The following is a 24,303-nucleotide window of genomic DNA, read 5'->3' on the forward strand; positions in this document are numbered from 1 at the left end:
TAAAAAATCAAAACTAAGGAACAAGGGGGATAACCACATGCACAAAGTCCAAGTCATACCAACTGGGTTTTCATCATCTTCTAGGATGTGGCTGCGCTGTCTAGGACGACCTGAAGCAAGCATGAGACCGTCATCATCCTCATCATCATGCATCAGCCCTTTGGAAAAAGCAGGGATCTCAAGCGCATTGTCATGTAGAAAATCTCCACCATTACTTGCATCATCTCCATCAAAAAGATCATTGTAATCCTTTTCCACTCTGCTAGGCACCTTAACAAATTAATATAAATTAATACACACTGGAAAAATACTTGGTAAATTTCAATTATTCAAAAGGCATTTTTCATGTTGTTGTTGTTGTTTTTAAATGAGAGAGAGAATTGGTGCACTGGGGTCTCCAGCCACTGCAACCAAACTCCAGATGTATGCGCTCCCTTGTGCACATGTGCAACATTGCACACTTGTGTTACTGTGCATCTGGCTTACACAGGACCTATAGAATTGAACATGAGTCCTTAGGCTTCACAGACAAGACCTTAACTACTAAACCATCTCTCGAGCCCTCATGTTTTTAATGTGGTGCTGGGGATAAACTTAGTTCTTTATGCATACTAGGAAAAGGTTCTAGCACTGAGGTATACTCCCAACCTGCAAAGCATTCTTTTTGTTTTGTTTTGTTTTTCAAGGTAGGGTCTCACTCTAGCCCAGGCTGACCTGGAATTCACTATGGAGTCTCAGGGTGGCCTCGAACTTATGGCAATCCTCCTACCTCTACCTCCCAAGTGCTGGGATTAAAGGTGTGCGCCACCACGCCCAGCTCTTTTTTGTTTTTTAAAGAAGGGGTCTCACTCTGTAACCCATGCTAGCTTTGAACTCACAGTAATCAACCTGCCTGAGCCTCCCAAGTGTTAGGATCACAAATGTGAGCCACAATGCCCAGCTATTTGTTTAAGACAAGGTCTCTTGTAGCAAATGCTGACTTTGAACTCCTGATCCTTCTGCTTCTACTTTCCACATGTTAGGATTTGCCACCATGCTCAGTTCCCCAAAACAGTATTTTAATATCAAGACTCTACTAAGTAAGCAATACCTATGATACAACAATAATCAGGGCTAGGGAGATGGCTCAGTCAGTAAAGTGCTGGAGGATTTGGACCTCCAAAACCCACATAAAAGCCAGGTATGACACTCAGGAGGCTGAGGTAATGAGGATCACTGTGAGTTCAAGGACAGCCTGAGAGACAGAGCGAGTTCCAGGTCAGCTTGGCCTAGGGTGAGATCCTGCCTCGAAAAAGAAACAGAAAGATGATAAAGCCAGTAGAATCATAAGATTTCAGTATTTCCTATGAATATGAACATATCACACAGGAGTTGTGTCACTATACACAAGGTTTTAGATCAGTTACAAGGTAGAATACTAAGCAGATACACCGCAAAGGTTATAAGTTACTCCTACAAGACTAGTGAACCACACAAATGTTAAACCAACACAAACCTAAACTTTGAAACTAAGACTCTAATCCAAACAACTTTAAAGGTATTAGTTATACTTACTTTCATCTTTAAACTAATGTTTAATTAAATGAGAGAGCAAAGTACTATTAAACTATACATCCAAAAATATGATGAATAAATAACTAAATGCTAAAAGATATTTAACTATGCCAGCTATAGTCCTAAAAGTTTATGAACTAAAGGTAGACAAATTTTTTTATATTTTCTTGCTGTATTTATGCTGATGTCTATAAAATGTCAACCAGTGTTAAGACAGAAATATACACTATGATAAAGCAAAATAGTAAAAATAATCAATTCTAGATGGGGTTAGATATTTCATACATGACCAGTGAATTGAAATGGTTTTTATTTTCTTTCTTAATTATTTCACTAAGTTACCCAGGATACACTTGAACTTACTATGTAACCCAGATATACCTCAAATTTGAAAAAATCCTGCTCTAGCCTATTGAGTAGTTGGAATTAGGAAATGTGCCACCATGTCTAGCTAAGATTTTTCTTTTCTTCTCATCTTGAGGGGGGAGGGAATTTAAGATAGGGTCTCATTCTGGCTCAGGCTGACCTGAAATTTACTATGCAGTCTCAGGGTGGCCTTGAACTCATGGCAATGCTCCTACCTCTGCCTCCCAAGAGCTGTGATTAAAGGTGTGCACCACCATGCCCAGCTTCCTTTTTTGTTTTAAAACTTTAAAAAAAAAAATTATTTATTTGAGACAGAGAGAAGGAGAACGGGCACACCAGGGCATTTAGCCACTGCAAACAAACCCCAATTGCATGCACCACCATGTGCATCTGGCTTACGTGGGACCTGCAGAATTGGACCGGGTCCTTAGGCTTCACAGGTAGGGTCTCAGTCTGGTCCAGGCTGACCTGGAATTAACTCTGTCATCGCAGGGTGGCCTTGAACTCATGGCAATCTTCCTACTTCTGCCTCCCAAGTACTGGAATTAAAGGCGTGCGCTACCACGCCCGGTTTACCCTAAACTTTTTTTTTTTTTCGAGGTAGGGTAGGGTCTCACTCTAGCCCAGGCTGACCTAGAATTCACTATGGAGCCTCAGGGTGGCCTTGAACTCACTGCGATCCTCCTACCTCTGCCTCACAAGTGCTAGGATTAAAGGCATGCGCCACCACACCCGACCCTAAACTTTTTTAATATGTTAGTTATTTATTTGAAAGAAGGGGGAGGCAGATAGAGAGCATACCAGTGCTTCTAGCCACTACAAATAAACTCCAGATGCATGTGCTCCCTTGTGTATCTGGCTTACATGGGTACTAGGGAATTGAACCTGGGTCCTTAGGCTTCACAGACACAGCCAAGTGTGCCTTAACTGCTAAGAGACGGGGTGCACTAGGGTCTCCAGCCAATGCAAATGAACTCCAGAAGTATGCAACACTATGTATCTGGCTTTAAGTGGTACTAGGAAATTGAACCTAAGTCACTAGGCTTTGCAGGCAAGTGCCTTAACAGCTGAGCCATCTCTCTAGCCTCCTCCTTTCTGTTTTTGTTTGGTTGCTTTTCAAAGTAGGGTTTCACTCTAGCCAAGGCTGACTTGGAATTCACTATGTAGTCTCAGGGTAACATTGAATTCATGGTGATCATCCTACCTCTGCCTCCCGAGTGCTGGGATTAAAGGTATGTGCCAACATGCCTGGCAGATCCAGCTTTTTTTAAAAAAAAAATATTTTTGAGAGCAAGAGAGAGAGAGAGAAAGGGAATGGGTGCGCCAGGGCTTCTAGCCACTGCAAACAAACTCCAGATGTGTGCGCCCCCTTGTGCATCTGGCTAATGTGGGTCCTGGGGAATCGAGCCTCGAACCAGGGTCCTTATGCTTCACAGGCAAGTGCTTAACCACTAAGCCATCTCTCCAGCCCAGATCCAGCTTTTTTTTTTTTTTTTGCAAATTCACATGTTTATTTTGAAAAGTATTTACTTAGTTTGAATAAATTAATTGCAAATAAAAATTAAGCTACAATACACAGCCTGAATGGAAATGACAAGAACGCACACGACACAGGACTCAAGTTTCCTCCCATTAGTCACAGAGAATGGGACAACCTAGAAAACGTCAAAAATCAGTTAAATTCTCTGAAAAAGGGGTAGCCAGCAGTTACTGATACATCACAACTAACTTATAATACTAGTTTCCTGACATGCATTTCCAGAGTGAACCCAAATGCAGATCCAGCTTTTTGAGAAGCTAGTTTCTAATCATCTTTCTATTCTATTTGTCTTGAGATTTTTCTTTTTCTTTTTGTTTATTTGCAAGCAAAGACAGTGTGGGGGATTGAAATTTAAAAGAAAACAAGGTAATTTATGTGTTTTACATCTCCATATGAATATAAAAAAACTTGTAAGGGACTGTTTTATCACGTATACATTACCTTACTATTTGACATCTTTTCATTGGAGCCGCAGACATTTTCCAGAAGTCCAAGGTTTCCTTCTCCATCAGTGTAGCATATTCGACTACAAGTAGGATGCCATGCCAGGCCACAAATGGAGTAACCTTTCTCGTGTTTCACCCTAAAAATTAAAAGGTGGGCTCTTAAAAATACTGCAAGTTGGGTTGAAGATGTTACTGAGTGGTAGAGCATTTACATAGCATGTATTCAATTCCCGGAACCAGAAAAAATAATATTAATAATCATAATCCTGTCAAGATAACTATAAATTGCATACTTCTTTAGATTTATGTAAAAAAAATTTTTTTGTTTTGTTTTTCAAGGTAAGATCTCACTAGCCCAGGCTGTCCTGGAATTCATTCTGTAGCATTAGGCTGGCCTCAAACTCACATGGATTCTCCTGCCTCTGTCTCCCGAGTACTGGGATAAAAGGAAAATTTTAATTAGAAAAGACTGAAGGGCTTTCACAATGTAAAAGCTATTCCCATCCTGATTAGAGTGATTTCCACTCTGATTAATAATCAATTTTGAGAGGCTGGCCCAGAGAAGGAACACTTGCTGCACAAGTATGAAGACCTGGCTTTGATCCCTAGCACCCACATTAAAAAGAGGCATGGCTGTGCATGCCTGTTACCCAGCACTGAAGAGGGTGGAGACAGGAGGATCTCTGGGGCTCTCTAGTCAGCCAGTGTCACTGAAAAATGGGGAGCTTTGGGTTCAGTGAGAGAATGTAGTGGTTTGAATGTAAAATGTGCCTCACAGATTCATGTGTTTAAACACTTAACCCTCAGTTGGTGATGTTCAGGAAGGTTGTGGATCCTTTAGGAGGTAGAGTTAGAGGAAGTGTGCCCTTGGAAGCTGGCCAGGAGGTGCTGCAGCCTGGTCCTGTTTACTTTTTCTGCTTCTTCTCTGTTAATGTCACACTGGCTTTCTGATCTTGCCATGCTTTTCTAGCCATGTTGGACTCTACCCTCTGGAACTTTAAATAGAAATCAATCTTTTCCTTCCCTAATCTGCTTCTGGTCAGGTATTTGTTCACAACAGTGAGAAAGTAACATACAGACTCTGTCTCAGGGAAATAAGATGGAAAGCATTAGAGGCGGACACCCCGTGTCATCCTCTGGTCTGTGCACTGCACGCACATGGAGCACACATCTCCACATGCATGTGCATACAATAAACCACATAGTACATACTAACACATCAATAAAAAAACTTTGACGATCATCCCAATAGGAAGATGATGACATTAAAATAAAAGAGACTGCTTGAGAAGGGGAGGGGATATGATGAAGAGTGGAGCTGCAAAGGGAAAACTGGGGGGAGGGGGGAGTTTTACCATGATTTATTGCCTATAATTATGAAAGTTGTCGATAAAAAAAATTTAAACTTTGAAATGTTTGCTAGCAATACAAATACAAATAAAAATGAGCAGAGAAGTACAAAATACTAAACCATACCTTTCCATGCATTCTTTGGTTTCCACATTCCAAACTATAATTGAACCATTAATGCTACCTGCAGCTAAATATTGTCCACAGGAAGACCACGTTACTATGTTGAGGGTCTACAAAAAAAAAAGTTAACAATAACAATGCTGTATAATTTAAAACTACTCATCTTACTAATCAAATTTAAATATTTAAGTTCTTAGTCTATATTATTTCTACTTATGTCTGATAAACAAGTAAGAAAGCATGTTTGCCTGGTGTGGCAGTGCACGCCTTTAATCCCAGCACTCAGGAGGCAAAGGTAGGAGGATCGCTGGGAGTTCCAGGCCACCCTGAGACCACATAGTGAATTCTAGGTCAGCCTGGGCTAGAGTGAGACCCCATGTAAAAAGTGCTTGACTGTGAAGTCTAAGGACTCCAGTTCGAGGCTCAATTCCCCAGGACCCATATAAGCCAGATGCACAAAGGGGTGCAGGCATCTGGAGTTCATTTGCAGTGGCTGAAGGCCCTAGCACACCTATTCTCTCTGCCTCTTTCTCTATGTGTCCCTCTCAAGTAAATAAATAAAAATAAACCAAAAAGAAAGCTTATTTTTAAGCTTTCTTTTACAAAAACACTCACCTATCAGCAGCTATGTTTCCTGGCTTCCCATAATTAGTTATACCCACCTGATCTTAGAAGTAAAATATAGGGCTGGAGAGATGGCTTAGCGGTTAAGCGCTTGCCTGTGAAGCCTAAGGACCCCGGTTCGAGGCTCGCTTCCCCAGGTCCCACGTTAGCCAGATGCACAAGGGGGCGCACGCGTCTGGAGTTCGTTTGCAGAGGCTGGAAGCCCTGGCGTGCCCATTCTCTCTCTCTCCCTCTATCTGTCTTTCTCTCTGTGTCTGTCGCTCTCAAATAAATAAATAAATAAATTAAAAAAAAAAAAAAGAAGAAGTAAAATATAAAAATGTTATCACCTTGGAAAAAAGACTACCAGACATCCTCTTTGCATTCTGCATCATTAAGAAGACAACTGCCATGAGTGGTGGCGCACGTCTTTAATCCCAGCACTCAGGAGGCAGAGGCGAGAGGATCACGAGAGTTCAGGGCCACCCTGAAACTATACAGTGAAGTCCAGGTCAGCCTGGACTAAAGTGAAACCCTACCTCAAAAAACAGAAACAAAAACTAAAACAAAAAGACAACCAGTAAGTGAAGTGAACCTCAGGAAATCATTGTGATCTACTGAGCCTATGTTTCTTTACTTGTATAATATATGTGTGAGAGAATACAGACCAATAACTTTCTTTTTACTCTAAAATTCCAGAGAAATGAGAAAATAAAATGGATTAATAACCTTTCTTCCTCTAAAATTCCAGAGCCTATAACCACAAATCATTATTGAAATTCATTTTACAATAAAATTGCAAGAATAACTTGGCCTAATAGTATGTTCAGGTTAAATGTGACGTCTCATAAATTTTGTTATCAAATCTTACATGGAAAGTGTGGGATGGCAGAAGGTAGGCAGACACAGGCTGCAGCTGGTCTCCATTTCCCATGATATCTAACTACAATTACATTTAGTGAGGAATGTATTAAATACCCCTGTAACTACTGAAAATGTCACTTATAAAACCTACCTGAGAGATGAAACTATCTGAAAGGTCAAAGGCGTTATTCCAAGTTTCTCTTCTGTACAACTTTACAGATTTTTCCACAGGAACTGCTAATAACTATTTGGAAAGATAAGCAAAGTTTCCATTAAATACAATTTGTAGATTTTTTAAAAAGCAGAAAATTCATAAGTTTACAAGCAAATTTGAATTTCAATTGCAACTAACAAAACTCAGAAAATAACTTTAAAAATTTTTAAAGTTATTATTTAATTATTTGAGAGTGACCGACAGAGAAAGAAAGATGCAGAGAAAGAGAGAGAGAGAGAGAGAGAATGGGCACATTGGGGCCTCCAGCCACTGCAAATAACTCCAGATGCATGTGCCATCTTCTTCATTTGGCTAACGTGGGTCCTAGGGAATTGAGCCTTGAACTGGGGTCCTTAGGCTTCACAGGCAAGCACTTAACGGCTAAGCCATCTCTCCAGCTCTAACTTAATATTCTGATAAACAAAGTGGGGTGTGGTGGCGCATGCCTTTAATCCCAGCACTCAGGAGGCAGAGGTAGGATGATTGGCATGAGTTCAAGACCACCCTGAGATTACATAGTGAATTCCAGGTCAGCCTGGGCCAGAATGAGACCCTACCTCAAAAAAAACAAACAAAAAAAAAAGGGCTAGAGCTAAAAATTAGTCTCATTTAATACAAGTAAGTAAAACCAGGATATTAAGTTGGGGTTATACCTCCTCCAAGTAGACCAGCTGACAGAAGGCTGGAAAAAGCCATTCTACATGTAGTTCAATGGGAGAAAGAGATACCACTAGTTACTCAACAGTGGACACTGCAAGCCTTATATTTGGTCAGCCACGCCAAATGAGCCAACAGATGCAATAGTGGCACGTCTATCATGGTGGAAACCAACTGCCCTCCAATTGGACTGGAGGCCCACTCCATGGGGGGAATACATCCCTGATACTGAAAACTTAAAACAGGGATAAGTCATGTGCCCTGGGGGTATAACATCTGCTGATGTCTGGGAAAATGTATATACTATGCTTATCAAACTGCCCAGTAAGCACTTCTCTTAATATTCATACCCTTATATTAACACTACTCTCACTTTGGGTAGAGAATCTTCTCTTTTCAGATGGCAGTGACCTTGGGATGACTCAGAAGGTATCATAGTGCTGGAAAGAAGTGACTGGAGTACTAAGTAACATCTCGATCACACCTTCCAAGGTTCAGGGTCTAATGTGGAAGAGATGGTGGAAAGAATGTAAGAGCCAAAGGAAGGGTAGGACTCCTTATAACATGCTCCTCCAGACACAAAATGGCCTGGATTTCCATGACCTCACAGTGCCTGACACTACCTACACAAGACCATCATAAGAGGAGGAAAAGATCATGACATCAAAATAAGAGAGACTGATTGAGATGGGGAGGGGATATGATGGAGAATGGAATTTCAAAGGGAAAAGTTGGGGGGAGGGTGTTACCATGGGATATTTTTTATAATCATGGAAAATGCTAATAAAAATTGAGACCTAAAAAAAAAAAAAACAAAAACAAGAAAAAAAGAGTTGGGGTTATAGCTTAGTGGCAAAATGCATGCTTAGCACAAAAACTCAAAAAAAAAAAAAGCCTGCATATTTTTCCATGTCTATAAGAAAAAGTTTGTTAATAAATAGCAAAATTATATTAACTTAATTAATTTTTTGAATATTTATTTGAGAGAGAAAGAATAGGCACAGAAGAGCCTCTAGCCCCTGCAATAAACAAACTCCAGATGCATGAGCCACCTTGAGCATTTGGCTTTACAAGGGTACTGGGGATTTAAACCGGAGTCCTTAGGCTTCACAGGCAAGTATCTTAATTGCTGAGCCGTATCTCTAGCACATAACTTTATAAATTTTTAAATTAACTGATGCTTTGAAAACAAAACACAAAAATACACACACACAAACACTTATTTCCTTTCCTAAATCCTACTTCTACCACTCAATTGAAAATGTAAGCATAGACTATAGGGGAATATTCAAGCATTTCTATAACTATCTAAGTATATATGTATTTTTCTATTAATAAACAGTAACTAGTCTATACCTAGTATTAAACAGCTTAATGGTTTATATTTAGCAATGCATCCTAAAGATTATTCTGTAGGATAACAACATAAAGACATACTAACTAACACCTAGAGAGAATTTCACCTTCAGGAATACGAAATTTTTTTGTTGTTGTTTTGTTTTGTTTTTCAAGGCAGAGTCTCACTTTAGCTCAGGCTGACCTGGAATTCACTATATAGTCTCAGGGTGGCCTTGATCTCACAGCAATCCTCCTACCTCTGCCTCCCAAGTGCTGGGATTAAAGGCATGTGCCACCACACCCAGCTCCTAAAATTTATTTAAATGAACACTTAAGATATTTCCAATTTTCTACCATGGTATGATAAATCTGTTATACATATTCTGTCATATTATATATATACATACATATATAATATATATATATGAATGATATATACCTATAAGTAATACTGAGTTATCTATTCTAATCAAAACTTCCAAATCCTTTTCATTCCGCATAAGCCTGTTTCAGAGTTGTTTCATTTAGAATGAGCTAAAAAATATATAAAATTAGTTCATGTAAAATGTATGCTTCAAAAAAATCTTCAAGAATTTGTACTTCAGTATTATTTGTCTTATGACTATAAAATATATAATCTAATTAAAATTACAATATAAAAATTATTTTTACATTAAAAGTTAGCATAAAAGTTTTAAAGTATCATTTACCTTCCCATTTTTAGGCTGCCAGGCAAGTCTGCAGATGGACTTTGCATTTACCACATCACTGCATTTTTGTAGTAGTGGCCAACTCATAGCACAGGTCTAATTAAAGAAAGAAAGAAAGAAAATTGTATTTCCCTTTATCAAATTTCCACCCACATACATGCAGAACTGGATATTTAGTAGTTCCTTCCACTTGATAGGTTTCAGATAAAAGGAATCTAGTGCACTTGATTATACCTGATGAATCTATATTGTCTTAAATTCTTGTGATATAGAGAGTACAAATCTTAAAGAGTATTTTCTGCATAGTAAGCAAACACTAAACTCAATAAACATACAAACAAAAATACCCTCAATTTTGTTTTAATTTAATGGCATCAAAAACAAATAAAACAGCTGGGCATGGTGGTACAGGCCTTTGATCCCAACACTCAAAAAGCAGAGATAAGAGGATTGCTATGAGTTTGAGGCCACCCTCAGAATACAGAGTGAATTCCAGGTCAGCCTGGACTAGGGTGACCTCAAAAATAAATAAATAAAACAGAATGTTGGGGCTGGGGAGATGGATCAGCAGTAAAAAGCCCTTGTTTGCAATGCCTGTTGGTCCAGGTTTGATTCCTCAATATCCACATAAAGCCAGATGCACAAAGTGGTACATCCATCTTGAATTCACTTGCAGTGAGGAGGCCCTGGTATAACCACTCTCTTTTTCTCTCTCTCTTGCAAATAAATAAACAAAATATTGAAAAAATTTAAGCTGGGCATGGTAGTGCATGCCTTTAATCCCAGCACTTGGGTAGGAGAGAGGTAGGAGGATCGCAGTGAGTTTGAGGCCACCCTGAGACTACATAGTGAATTCCACGTCAGCCTGGGCTAGAGTGAGGCCCTACCTCAAACCAAAACCAAAAAAAATTGAAAAAAAATTTACTATCAAATAGTAAGGTACAGAATGAGACCTAAGTAGTTAAGGAATGAGGGGAAGGAACTGTGGCTCCAAAGGGATATCTGCGAGGGTTATTCTTCTCATCAGCCACATCATCTCTAGAAATGCCAAATTAACTCTCAATGTTTTAGGAAGATTTAATTGTTCCCCATGGCAGTCTAGAGATCATTTTCTTCATATAGCCTTTACAAGTTATACCCAGTTGAGTTAATTATCTATGTAGCTATCCAAATCAAGTGTGGCTTCTCTTCTTTTACCAACATCTAACACCATGCCTAACACATGGTAGTTGTCCTTTAAATATATGTCAGAATTGCCCTTTTGATATACAAAACTTAAAAGTAAAATATGAGGCCGGGCATGGTGGCACATGCCTTTAATCCAAGTACTCAAGAGGCAGAGGTAGGAGGATCGCTGAGAGTTCCAGGGCACCCTGTGAGACTACATAGTGAATTCCCAGTCAGCCTGTACAAGAGTGAGACCCTACCTCAAAACAACAAAAACAACAAAAAGTTAAATATGAATCTACAGCTCCCCTTGTGACCAGGCGTAAAAACAATTAGTTTTCAACATACTTTTGCATGAGATTGTTCTAGAATCATCTGCTATTCAGATTATATAAAGAAATATGGCTATTTTGACCCAATAATATATATAACACCCACTATCTGATAGAAATGGGCAAAATGCTTTGAACTCAAATTTACTAGTTTACCTGATCTGAAATGTGCCACACTCTGACAGATCCGTCACAACTAGCAGATGCCTGTGAGAATAAACAATACATTCTGTATAATTACAGCCACAATTTCACGAGAAAATTGGTTCAACTGACTCAAAGAAATAACCTTTTACCAATGGGGTGAAATTTTCTGCCGATTTTCTCAGTTTTAAACACACTCAGGAAACTCATAAAGAGAAGAAAAAAAGCAATTACCAAAAAGATATTCTGAGGATCAAAAGAAAGACTTAAAACAGGGGCATCATGTCCTCGAAATGTTTTCTGTTGGCTGTTATCCATCACTTCCACAATCTTGATGAGAAAATCACTGTGAACAATAGGAATAGCCACATGAATAAAGGCCAATGCAAAAGCTCTCCCAAAAGCTATGGCTCAAGTACTTCAAAACCATAAGTGGGGGCTGGAGAGATGGTTCAGCAGTTAAAGGCAACTGCTTATAAAACCTGATGGCCTAGGTTCAATTCCCCAGTACCCACATAAACAGACACACAAAGTGATGCATAAATCTGGAGTTCATTTGCAGTGGCAGGTGGCCCTGGCATATCCATACACTTGCTGTCTTTCTCTTGCTTCTCAAATAAATAAATAACCCTATGTTGGCCAGGGGGTTATGTCCACCCTCTGCTCATGCCATCGTTTTCCCTTGCCAACAAGGAGCTTCCCCTTGAGTCCATAAGCCAAAATAAACCCTTTTTCCCAAAAGCTGCTCTTGGTCAGGTGATTTCTGCCAGCAATGTGAACGTTACTGCAATAGTAAAGTTTGGACCAAAGGAGTGGGATTGCTGCTAGACACCTGACTGTGTGGCTTTGCCTTTTGTAGCTGGTTTTCAAGAGGAATGTGGAAGGATTTGAAACCCTGGCCTAAAAGATACTTTGCACAGCTGTATGTACAGCTTGATGGACTATTCTGGTCAGAGTTGAAAGACCTGAAAGCAGTAAGAACTATAGACTATAAGGTTTGGCTTGTGAGGGTGAGAAAGAGCTTTGCCTGGACTGGGCTAGAAGCAGTCTGTGTAAGAGGCTTGCTGTTATGCCTGTGTCCTAAGAAGTTGTGCAGGGTTGCTTTGCATAGAAATGGACTGGTGTAAGCAGAGAGATATGGCACAGAAAGAAATCTTTGGGCTAAAACTTCTACCTGTTCAGCTACAATTATGAGAGATTACAACCTTTGAAATTGGCCAGCTGACCTGCACTGAGGCAACAGGAAGAATGTAGACTCTTTTGAAGAAGCCTAAATACTCAGTGAGTATCCTGTTCTTCAAAGTCTGTTTTGTGACCCCATGGAATAACAAATTGGCATCATACTTGGTATTATGGAGTATAAGAAACACAGGGAAGTTGGGTGTGGTGGCGCACGCTTTTAATCCCAGCACTTAGGAGGCAGAGGTAGGAGGATTGCAGTAAGTTCGAAACTACCCTGAGAATGCCAAGTGAATTTCAGGTCAGCCTGGGCTAGAGTAAGACCCTACCTCAAAAAAAACAAAACAACCCCCCCCCCCAAAAAAAAGAAATGCAGGAAGGAGAGGGTCACTGAATTTGCAACACTGTCTTGTGTTTTGGAAAAGCCATGGGCAATGTGATACAGGTTTGCTTGATGCCTGCATAAACCCTATGGAGCTGTGAAGATTGACCATGTGTTGCAGTGGAGACCCAGGGGAGATGCTGGGACCACAAGATGGCTGCTAAGGAAAGCTGCTGGCTCCGAAGAAGTTTTCTAGGACTTTGAGTAGCCTAGCTGGAAGGGTGGAATTGGAACTCCAGAAAATTGTTGCTGGTTAGAATTATTGGACTGGGAGACTTGCCACTGGCTATTAGCTGGTAGACTTGGAAAGACAGAGTTTGATGATTGCCCTGTTTAAAATTTGCATTTGTTGAATATTTCTTTGTTATACCCAATGTTATCTTTTGCAGTGTCAATGTTTGTGCCACTATACATCTTTTGGGGATGTTTTGGTATTATGGCTCAGTTAAAAGACCTTGGATTACGGGGATGTTTAAACATCATGAGGATTGATAAGGCCACCCTGAAACTCCATAGTGAATTCCAGGTCAGTCTGGGCCAGAATGAGACCCTACCTCAAAAAACCAAAAAGAGAGAGAGAGAGAGAGAGAGAGAGAGAGAGAGGGAGACTTTTGCAGGGCGTGGTGGTGCACACCTTTAATCCCAGCACTTGGGAGGCAGAGGCAGGTGGACCACCGTGAGTTGGAGGCTACCCTTAGACTACTGAGTGAATAAGAGGTCAGCCTGGGCTAGAGCGAGACCCTACATCGAACCAACCCCCCCCCAAAAATTGGGGACTTTTAAAGCTGGACTGAATGTACTGCATTTTACATCATGGATGGTTATCAATTTATGGGGGCAAGGAGAGGAATATGGTGGTTTGATTCAGGTGTAAACTTCAGTGTTCTGAATGCTAGGTTCCCAGCTGATGGAGATTTGGGAATTAAGGCCTCCTGGAGGCAGTGTATTGTTGGGGGGCGGGATTATGAGTGTTACAGCCAGTGTCCCCTTGCCAGTGTTTGGCACACTCTCCTGTTGCTGTTGCCCACCTTATGCTGGCCAGGGGGTGGTATCTAACCCCTACTCATGCCATTGTTTCCCCCTGCCATGATGGAGCTTTAAAGGAATGAATGCTATAATTTCTTTATAGCAACTTGCAAAACCTGCCACTCACATTTCATGATTTGCCTTATCATTCTGTGCAACATGAAAGTTAAAACACAAGGTAAGATTCCCAATTAGGTTAAGATGCAAAGTAGTTCCTAAATGGCTTGTTTGGACACACTGCACTAAGAAAGAGGACTAAGGACTTCACTGCCCCTCAGGAACTTCACCAATTCAAGTTTCTTCTCTTCTAAAAACCCAAGTGTCAAGGGGTTCTATGAAAGTCCTGGGCGTAGGCTTGACCCAGGGCAAGTTTTAAAATTTATACCACGCTATCACATTTCTCCAATTTTTTTTCAGCACTTACTGAAAAGATTATAAAGCAATATATTGTAATTCATAAAAAATTAGAAGCTTATCCTCAAAAACTTTTACTAGGTATGACAACAAATGAAAATAAATGGACAATGAGTGAGGTTTCTGCCTTCTTCTACTTCTTTTTCTGCTATCACAGCTTTACCTTGACCCAGCAGCAACGTTAGCACCATCTGGACTAAAGACCACATGGTTTGCATTTGTAGTGAAGCGTGTCAATATGCCATCTGGAACTCCGTCAGGAAACGTGTGGACTTGAACAGTATTGTTAGAAACTGCAGTGACCAATTTTCCATTCTAAAAGAAAAATAGTAAGTTCTTATCTACATGAGCTTGATTATAGAAAATAATACATTATTCTCTAAATAAAAAAATTATTAAAAATAAAGGTAATACACAGTGGTATTTTAATTCCAAATCAGTTGATAGTATAGCCATAGTAAAAAAAATCCCTAGGCTGGAGAGATGGCTTAGTGGTTAAGGTGCTTGCCTGCGAAGCCTAAGGACCCATGTTTGATCACTCTCCACATCCCAGGAAAGCCAGACTCACAAAGGCGATGCAAGCACAAGGTGGCAAATGCACATCAGGTGGTGCAAGCATCTGGTGTTCAACTGCAGTGGCTAAGATCCTGATATGCAAATTCTCTCTCTCTAAAAACAGAAAATCCCATCAAAAACACAAAGGCAGACAGGAGAGATGGCTTAGCGGTTAAGGTGTGTGACTGCAAAGCCAAAGGACCCAGGTTCCATTCTGCTGGACCTAAGTAAGCCAGATGCACAGGTCGCACATGTGTCTGGAGTTCATTTGCTGTGGCTGGAGGCCCTGACGTGTCCATTCTCTCTGTTTGTCTGTCTCTCTTAAATAAATAAATAAAACAAACTTATTCCATTTCTTCCTGCTTACAAATAAACAAAAATTGCCGGGTGTGGTGGCACACGCCTTTAATCCCAGCACTTGGGAGGCAGAGGTAGGAGGATCTCCGAGAGTTTGAGGCCACCCTGAGACTACATAGTGAATTCCAGGTCAGCCTGAGCCAGAGTGAGACCCTACCTCGAAAAACCAAAAAAAATAAAAATAAAAAAATAAAATTAAAAAAATTTTTTTAGGGCATACCTTATGTTGGCCAGGGGGTGATGTCCACCCTCGGCTCATGCCATTGTTTTTCCCTGCCATCATGGAGCTTCCCCTCGAGCCTGTAAGCCAAAATATACCTCTTTTTCCCCACAAGCTGCTCTTGGTTGGGTGATTTCTACCAGCAATGAGAACCTGACTGCAACAGTAAAGTGGTACCAGGAGTGGGGTTGCTGCTAGACACCTGACTGTGTGGTTTTGGCCTTTTGGAGCTGATTTTCAAGAGGAATGTGGAAGGATTTGAAACCTCGGCCTAAGAGATGCCTTGCAGTGCTGTAAGTACAGCTTGATAGGCTATTCTGGTCAGAGTTGAAAGACCTGTATGCAGTAAGAACTATGGACTGTGAGGTATGGCTTATGAGGGTGAGAAAGAGCTCTGCTTGGACTGGGCTAGCAGTTTGTGTGAGAAGCGTGCTGTTATGCCCTAGTCCTGAGAACTTGTGAGAGGTTGCTTTGTATAGAAATGAACTGCTGTGTGAGCAGAGGGATATGACATACACACACACACACACACACACACACACACACACACACACATCAATGGGTGAACTGCTGCCCATTCAGTGGCAATTAAGAGATTACAACCTTTTTGAGATTGGGCCAGCTGACCTGCACTGAGGCAACAGAAACAATGTAGACTTTTTTGAAGGGGCCTGAGTGCTCAAGGACTGTTCTGTTCTTCAAAGTCTGCTTTATTCCCCCATAGATTAACAAACTGGCACCCCTACCTGGTATTGTGGAGGCAAGAAATGCAGGAAAGAGAGGGTCACTGAGTTTGCAACACAGTCTTGTGTTTTGAAAATGGCCATGGTCAGTGTGAAGCAGGTTTGCTGGATGCCTGCACAGAGACCCACTGGGACCATGAGGATGAACCATGGATTGCAGTGGAAACTCAGTGGAGATGCTGGGACCATAAGATGGCTGCCAAGGAGCTGCTGGTCCTGATGCAGTTTTCCAGGACTGTGAGTAACCTAGCTGGAGGGGCAGAATTAGAATGGAGACTTATTGCTGGTTAGAACTATCAGGATTTGTCACTGGCTAGAGTTGTTGGACTTGAAGGTACAGAGTTTGATGTTTTCCCTGGTTGTTTTAAATCTTGCTTTGGTTGAATATTTCTTTGCTATGCCCAATGCCATCTTTTGCAGTGAGAATGTTTATTCTGTGCCATTATAGGTTTTTTAAGGTTAGTTTTTTTTGGTATTATGGCTCAGTTAAAAGACCTTGGATTATGGGGATGTATGAATATCAATAGGATTGGTAAAAACTATGGGGACTTCTGAAAATAGACTGAATGCATTACATTTTATATCATGGATGGTTAACAGTTTATGGGGGCCAGAGGTGGAATGTGGTTAAGATTCAGGTGTCCCCCATAAACTTAGGTGTTCTCGAGGTTAGGTTCCCTAGCTGATGGCAATTGGAAATTAAAGCCTCCTGGAGGCGGTGTATTGTTGGGGGTGGGCTTAGGGGTCATAGCCAGTTTCCCCATGCCAGTGTTTGGCACACTCTCCTGTTGCTGTGGTCCACCTTATGTTGGCTAGGGGTGATGTCCACTCTCTGCTCATGCTGTCTTTTCCCCTGCCATCATGGAGCTTCCCCTTGAGCCTGTAGGCCAAAATAAACCTCTTTTTTCCACAAAAAAAAAAAAAAAAAAAAATTGGGTGGAGGGAGGCCAAGCTGGGCATGGTGGTGCACACCTTTAATTCCAGCACTTTGGAGGGAGAAGGAGGAGGACCACAATGAGTTTGAGGCCAGCCTGGGACTACAGAGTTTATTCCAGGTCAGCCACAGCTGCTTGACTGCTTTAGAAAACTTAATTCTACCTCTACCAACCAATCTTACTTATGGTAAGAAACACAGTTAAGTAAAATTTTCACAGACCACAAATGTCATCAAAATAAGAAGACTGAGCCAGGCGTGGTGGCACATGCCTTTAATCCCAGCACTTGGAGGCAGAGATAGAACTTCCATGAGTTCAAGGCCACCCTGTGACTACATAGTGAATTTCAGGTCAGCCTGGGCTAGAGTGAGACTGTACCTTGAAAACCCAAGGGAAAAAAAAAATGAGAAGACTCAAGAGAGCTGTTCTGAGAAAACAGTTTCAATAAGGAAAGGCGTCACCAGTAGGATGAAGTCTGAGAGCAAAATCCACTGCAGGGATGGAAAGCTATGTTTGCAAGCCAAGGAATGTGGAGGACCATCACCAACTAAAAGTTAGGCAAGGAACAGATTCTCCCTCAGAGCTTTGGGAAGAGCCAGTCTTCTTCTTCTTTTCCAAGTAGGGTCTCACTCTAGCCCAGGCTAACCTGGAATTCACTATGTAGTCTCAGAGAGGCCTCGAACTCATGGATATTCTCCTACCTCTGCCTCCCAAGTACTGGGACTAAAGGCGTGTAAGCCCCATGCCCCCTAATTTTGATATAGAGTATCAAACTGCTCTTTTTTTTTTTTGGTGGGGGAGTGTTTATTTGTCTAAGATAGGGCCTGGATCATACTAGATAGCTCTGGCTGGCTTCAAACTCATAGCATTCTTCCTCAGACACAACTCGAACTTCAACTTGCTCCCTAAAGTTTTCCACTTTGTGATTTTCCCACACTATTACTAGGATTAGCAATATTTCTCATCAGTACCAATCTTAAAGGGAAAAAAAACTTAATAGTTTGATTTGTATATATTTACTAGTGAAAGTTAGTTTATAGTTAATACATGCTGGCCATTTGCTCCCTAAAGTTTTCCACTTTGTGATTTTCCCACATTTATTACTAAGATTAGCAATATTTCTCATCAGTACCAATCTTACTGGGAAAAAAAAACTTAATAGTTTGATTTGTATATGTTTATTAGTGAGAGTTAGCTTATAGTTAACACATGCTGGCCATTTGTATTTTTTTCTTCTGGGAATGTATTTTCCATTGTATGTGATCATTTTAAAGAGAATATAGTTGGGCATGGTGGCACACACCTTTAATCCCAGCACTTGGGAGGTGGAAGCAGGAGGATTGCTCTAAGTTTGAGGCCACCCTGAGACTACATACATAGTGAACTCCAGGTCAGTTTGGGCTAGATCAAGACCCTACCTCAAGAAAAAAAAAAAAAATATATATATATATATATATACATACATATATACATATATAACTAGAAAGATGACTCAGCAGTTAAGGTGCTTGCTTGTAAAGCCTAATGGCCTGCATTTGATTCCCTAATATCCACGTAAAGCCAGATAGACAAGGTGGCATATGTATCTGGAGCTCATCTGCAGCAGCAGGAAGCCCTAGTCCACTCATTCTCTTTCTCTCTCCCTCCCTCTTCTTGTAAATAAATAAAAAAATATATTTTATTAGAGAGAGAAAAGTCAGATAGAGAGACAGAGAGAGAATGGGTGTGCCAGGGCCCCTAGCCACTGCAAATGAACACTCGACACATGCACCACCTTGTGTACAAGTACTGGGGAATCAAAATTAGATCCTTAGGCTTTGCAGGCAAACGCCTTAACAGCTAAGCCATCTCTCCAGCCTCCTGAGACCTTGTTTTTGTATAGTGCTAAAGCTCACAATCAAGAGACTGGCATCTGGTGAGGACCTTCTTGCTATGGCTGAAAAGCAAAGAAATACAATGAATTCACTCCTACAAAACAAACCCACTCTCATAATAATGACATTAACCCATGAGTGGTAGTTTGAATGTGACAGTTTGAATATATGGCCCCATGGATTCAGTCTTTTTTTATTAAACTTCCTTCTTGAGCCCTTAGCAGGCAGATGCTTGCTACTGGGGAAGAGGTATATCTTGGGGGGGGGGGTGCGGATCTTAGCATCTAGTCCTAAGGTGTGTTTGTGGGGCAGGTTAGAATTCCAGCCCAAAGGCAGTTTGAGCTCTGGCAGTTCATGCTTATTTGTGGTGTTGGTTGTTGGTGGTCTCTCTACTTGGACCTATGAATGGGAGCCTTTTTCCACCTTTGATCATGTTCCCCTGGACTCTTGAAGCCTGAAGTAAACCCGTTCCTTCCAAAAACTGTGTCTGGTTGGATGCTCATCCCAGCAACAAGGAGCTGACTGCAACACTGTTCCTGATGGCAAGTCCTCATGGACTAATGGTCTCTTATTAGGCCTACTTCTCAATTCTACTGCTTGGAAGATGAAGTTCTCAATACAGGCTTTGTTCTGGGGGGTAGGTGCATATTTAAACCACAGCAATAAGCAAAAAATGCCAGAGTGACCCATTATAGGTAAAAAGGGAGTATCTAAACTTTTCTTTCTCTCTCTCTTAATATTTCACTTATTTATTTGAGAGGGAAAGATTATGAAAGAAGCCGAGACAGATAGACTATGAATATGAGCCCAGCCAGGCCTCCTGCTACTGTAGACAAAACTGCAGATGGACGCCCCACTCTGTCGCTTTCTGTGGGTATGGAGGAATCAAATCTGGGTCATCAGGCTTTGCAAGCAATGCCTTTAATCACTGAGCAATCTTTCTAGCCTCCTAAACTTTTCTTAAAAGTATAATTTTCTTGTATATTTTCATTAATATCCAATAATCAACTTTAATAAACCTTTCACATTTTTTGAAAAATTTTGTTCCATTTATTTATTTATTTATTTGAGGGGGGCACATAGAGAATGGGTACACCAGTGCCTCTAGCCAGTGCAAATGATCTCCAGATGCATATGCCACCTTGTGCATCTGGTTTACGTAGGTACTGGGGAAGTGAACCTTAGGCTTCATAGGCAAACACCTTAACTGTTAAGATATCTCTTTAGGGAGGATAGATATAGAGAGTAATTGTGACCTGTAGAAATGGAGAGAATTGGGAATCTACATTATTTTCTGTTGTGTTTGGGACTTGCAATAATAAAAATATTTTTAAAATAAAAAAAAAAAAGATATCTCTTTAGCCCAACCTTTCATATTTTACTTTAAAAGTTCTTAATAAGTTATGGCACTTTTATATATCATGAATATTATTTCACAAGAAAAACAAACAAAAAGAAACATCTAGCTTGGGTGCCTATAATCCTAGTATCCAAGAAGCAGAAGCAGGAGGATTATAAATTCAAAGACAGTCTTGATTATATAGTGAGTTCTGAAAGAGACCCTACCTCAAAAAAGTGAAATGAGAGCCAGGCATGGTGGCACACACCTTTAATCCCAGCACTCAGGAGGGAGAAGTAGGAGGATCACTGTGAGTTCAACAGCAGCCTGAGACTACATAATGAATTCCAGGTCAGCCTGGACTAGAGAGACCCTACCTCAAAAAGTGAAAAGACTGGGTGTGGTGACACACACCTTTAATTCCAGCCCTTGCAAGGTAGAGATAGGAGAATCACTGTGAGTTCAAGGCCAGCTTGGAACTACAGAGTGAGTTTCACGTCAGCCTGGGCTAGAGTGAAACCCTACCTCAAAATAAACAAAATCTATAAAAAAATTTTCTTTGTTTCTCTAATTGGACTGAAGTCCCATTGTATGGGGGGGAATATGTGCCTGGTACTGAAAACCTAATCAGGAGAGGTCATGAGCCTTAGGGGTATAAAGCCTACTCTTGTCTGGATAAATGCATATATTACTCTCACCATATTGCCCTGAAATCACTACACTTAATGTTCATACTCATATATTTATGTTACTCTCACTTCTGGTTAGAGAAGCTTCTTTTTTCAGATGGTGATGACCACTGGGATGATCCAAAAGGCAACAGAGTGCTGAGAAGAAGAGACGGAGGAGTGTCCAGCACTGAAACATCTCACACCCTCCAAGGCTCAGGGTCCACTGCGGAAGAGGTGGCAGAAAGAATGTAAAAGCCAAAAGAAGGGTACCAATCCCTACATATAACTGTCCAGACAGAATTTGGCTTTAATATCCAAGACCTCACAGTGCCTAGCAATACCCACACAAGACCCTCATAATAGGAGAAAAAGATGATGACATCAAATTAAAAGAGAGTCTAATGGACAGAGGGAGAGGATATGACAGAGAGCAGAGCTATGAAGGAGAAAGTCGGGGAGGGGAGGGTAATACCATGGTTTGTTGTAAGTATAGAAATTGTCAATAAAAAATATATATAATAAAATTTTTTTTTCTTGCAAGCATACAAATCACATGCCAGTATCATTTCACATCAACTGATATAACTGTTGCTACTACCTTCAAAGCACATGAATAAGCCTTTTCTCCAACATTAATGGACTTAGGATCATCATCATCCAAGTCTTCCCAAATCCTCACGTCACCATCACTTCCACAAGTCACAATACAACTGTGAAGGAAACAGATACACATTAAAAAGTCACTCAGCTTCAGTAATATTTTTTGAAATGCAACCTGTATAGATTTTTCTTTCTTTCCTTCTTTTTCAAGGTAGGGTCTCGCTCTAGCCCAGGCTGACCTGGAATTCACTATGGAGTCTCAGGGTGGCCTTGAACTCACAGCAATCCTCCTACCTCTGCCTCCCAAGTACTGGGATTAAAGGTGTGTGCCACCACCCGGCTCCTGTATAGGTTTTTAAACAAAATAAAAATACTAGCCAAGGGCTGGAGAGATGGCTTAGTGGTTAAGCGCTTTCCTGTGAAGCCTAAGGACCCCGGTTCGAGGCTCGGTTCCCCAGGTCCCACGTTAGCCAGATGCACAAGGGGGCGCACACGTCTGGAGTTCGTTTGCAGAGGCTGGAAGCCCTGGCACGCCCATTCTCTCTCTCTCTCCCTCTGTCTTTCTTTCTGTGTCTGTTGCTCTCAAATAAATAAATAAATAAATAAATGAATAAATAAAAAATACTAGCCAATAGTTTCTCCTCATTCTTTTAATTAAACTTCAGTAACAAAGAGTGATAGCTTCCTAAAATGAAGATAATTTAATGTTCTTTCTTGACATAAAATTATTTCTTAGTTATAATGGAAGAGTGTGCATTGGAACTTTACTTGGCGTGGGCAATTCAGGAAATGAAAAGGAAATAAAGACTGGGGTCATTTGATTAAACCTAAGATCAGAGCAAGGAGCTTGGACCCACTTCTATCTGAATTAGACAGCACCACCACTGGTCTCAGTTGGCCCAGAATACTGGTCTATGCACATAATTCACTATCTATGCCAGAACTTTTACTGTAAACATATTAGCATTACTTCCACAAAACTTGGCTGGAATGGGTTTGGCAGACTCAACAGAGTAAACACACATGTCTTAGTAGTATAAATGAATGCAACAAACAGAATTCTCACTTTAACATATGGTCAAACTGAGAAATGACCAGTGTAAACTCATCTCCCTTTTGCCAATTTTTTTTAAGGTAGGCATCAAATTCAAGGACTCCCATATGCTAGGAAGTATCTCACAATCCTTTCTTTATTTGGTTTATTGAGATAGGATCTCATGCAGCCCAGGCTAGCCTCAAACTCACTATAAAGCACAGGCTATCCTTGAACAACAGATTCTCCTGAAACTACCTCTCAAGTGCTAAGATTACAGGTGGTGCCACCATGCCTGACTCCCCCACGATTCTTCCCTTTAAAAAAAAAAAGTGTGCATTTGGAAACCAGAGGAAAACCTCAGGTGCTGTTACTGAATAATCAGTTCTAACTTTAACTTATTTAAACATAATTAACTGCACGTGACTAGCAACCAGCATTAGATAGTACAACACTTTAAAATTTTCAGTTGTTCCAAAGTAATTTTCCTCATTTTTAATTTTTTTAAATTTATTTGAGAGAGAAAGAGAGAGAGGAAGAAAGAAAATGGCACGCCAGGGTCTCCAGCCATTGCAAACAAATTCCAGATGTATGCACCACCATGTGCATCTAGCTTACGAGGGTCCGGGGGAATCAAACTTGGGTCATTTGGCTTTGCAGGCAAGCTCTTCAACTGCTAAGACATCTCTCCAGCCCAAGCAGAACTTTTTTTTAGCAAACTGATGTTAAATACACAAAATTTACCAACACCAAAGGACCTACTTTCTCTACATGCTGGCCATAATCAATTAAGATTTTTTAAGGCGCTCTCCGTGGGCCCCGCGTCCTTCCGAAGCCCCTTCGCCATCTCGCCTGCCGCGTGGCCGCAGGGCTGTAGGCACACCAAGGTGACTCGGCAGACTTCTGGATCATGCCAGCCCGTGTCCCCTCTGCATCCGGTGACCGGCGTGGTGACTATTCGGAACGTCGGCCCGGAGGACGCTTCGGCGGAGAGTGGCGCGGGCCTGGCGCAGGGTTCCAGATGAGTATCTCATCTTGGCCAGTGTTTCTTTCATGGACACTGACTGCATCCGAACTTGCACCCACCAAGCTCTTCAAGAAGGAACCAACAAAACCACCCATAAATAATTTTAAAGTTGGGATGAAGATTGAAGCTGTTGACCAAAAAAAGTCCTGGAATGATATACCTGCTACAGTTGGAGCTGTTAGAGGAGACCAGGTTCATATTATCTTGGATGGCTAGAATAGAGCATTTAATTATTGGTGTAGATACGAGTCACAAGATATTTTCCAAGTTGGATGGTGTTTCCTGACAGATGTTTTTCACCCACCAGGAAGTATTGCTTCTAGTGCAAAGAATATAAGAAAAACAGAGTCTTCCACTTGCAAGATGAAGCCTTCACAGGAAATTCCACCTTCAGTGAAGCCTTCACAGAAAATGATGGTGGTACTACCTATACTGTAGGCCAAGAAATCAGGGCATTCTAAATCAACTGGAGCTGCATCAGACACTAAGAAAGATAGTTCTCTTTAAAATATCACATCTGCCAGGCGTGGTGGTGCACAC

General features: G+C 40.9%; 1 protein-coding gene across 4 annotated transcripts in view; it reads right to left on the reverse strand.

The window, feature by feature from the left end:
- The window catches only part of Wdhd1 (WD repeat and HMG-box DNA binding protein 1), a 91,793-nt gene that overhangs the window by 62,280 nt on the left and 5,210 nt on the right, over positions 1-24,303 (reverse strand). For 3 of the 4 annotated variants that reach the window (XM_045154829.1, XM_045154830.1, XM_045154828.1), the window contains exons 2-10: positions 21,702-21,813; positions 14,573-14,724; positions 11,643-11,754; positions 11,421-11,471; positions 9,766-9,861; positions 6,998-7,090; positions 5,383-5,489; positions 3,902-4,043; positions 60-270 (exon numbers count right to left, since the gene is read on the reverse strand). In XM_045154829.1, the coding sequence (XP_045010764.1) occupies positions 60-270; positions 3,902-4,043; positions 5,383-5,489; positions 6,998-7,090; positions 9,766-9,861; positions 11,421-11,471; positions 11,643-11,754; positions 14,573-14,724; positions 21,702-21,813 (1,076 nt within the window). The remainder of the gene's footprint in view (positions 1-59; positions 271-3,901; positions 4,044-5,382; positions 5,490-6,997; positions 7,091-9,765; positions 9,862-11,420; positions 11,472-11,642; positions 11,755-14,572; positions 14,725-21,701; positions 21,814-24,303) is intronic. The other variant, XM_045154831.1, reaches the window with a different exon arrangement.

The sequence above is a fragment of the Jaculus jaculus genome, chromosome 7 (genome assembly GCF_020740685.1).
Source record: "Jaculus jaculus isolate mJacJac1 chromosome 7, mJacJac1.mat.Y.cur, whole genome shotgun sequence".
Classification (NCBI taxonomy): Eukaryota; Metazoa; Chordata; class Mammalia; order Rodentia; family Dipodidae; genus Jaculus; species Jaculus jaculus.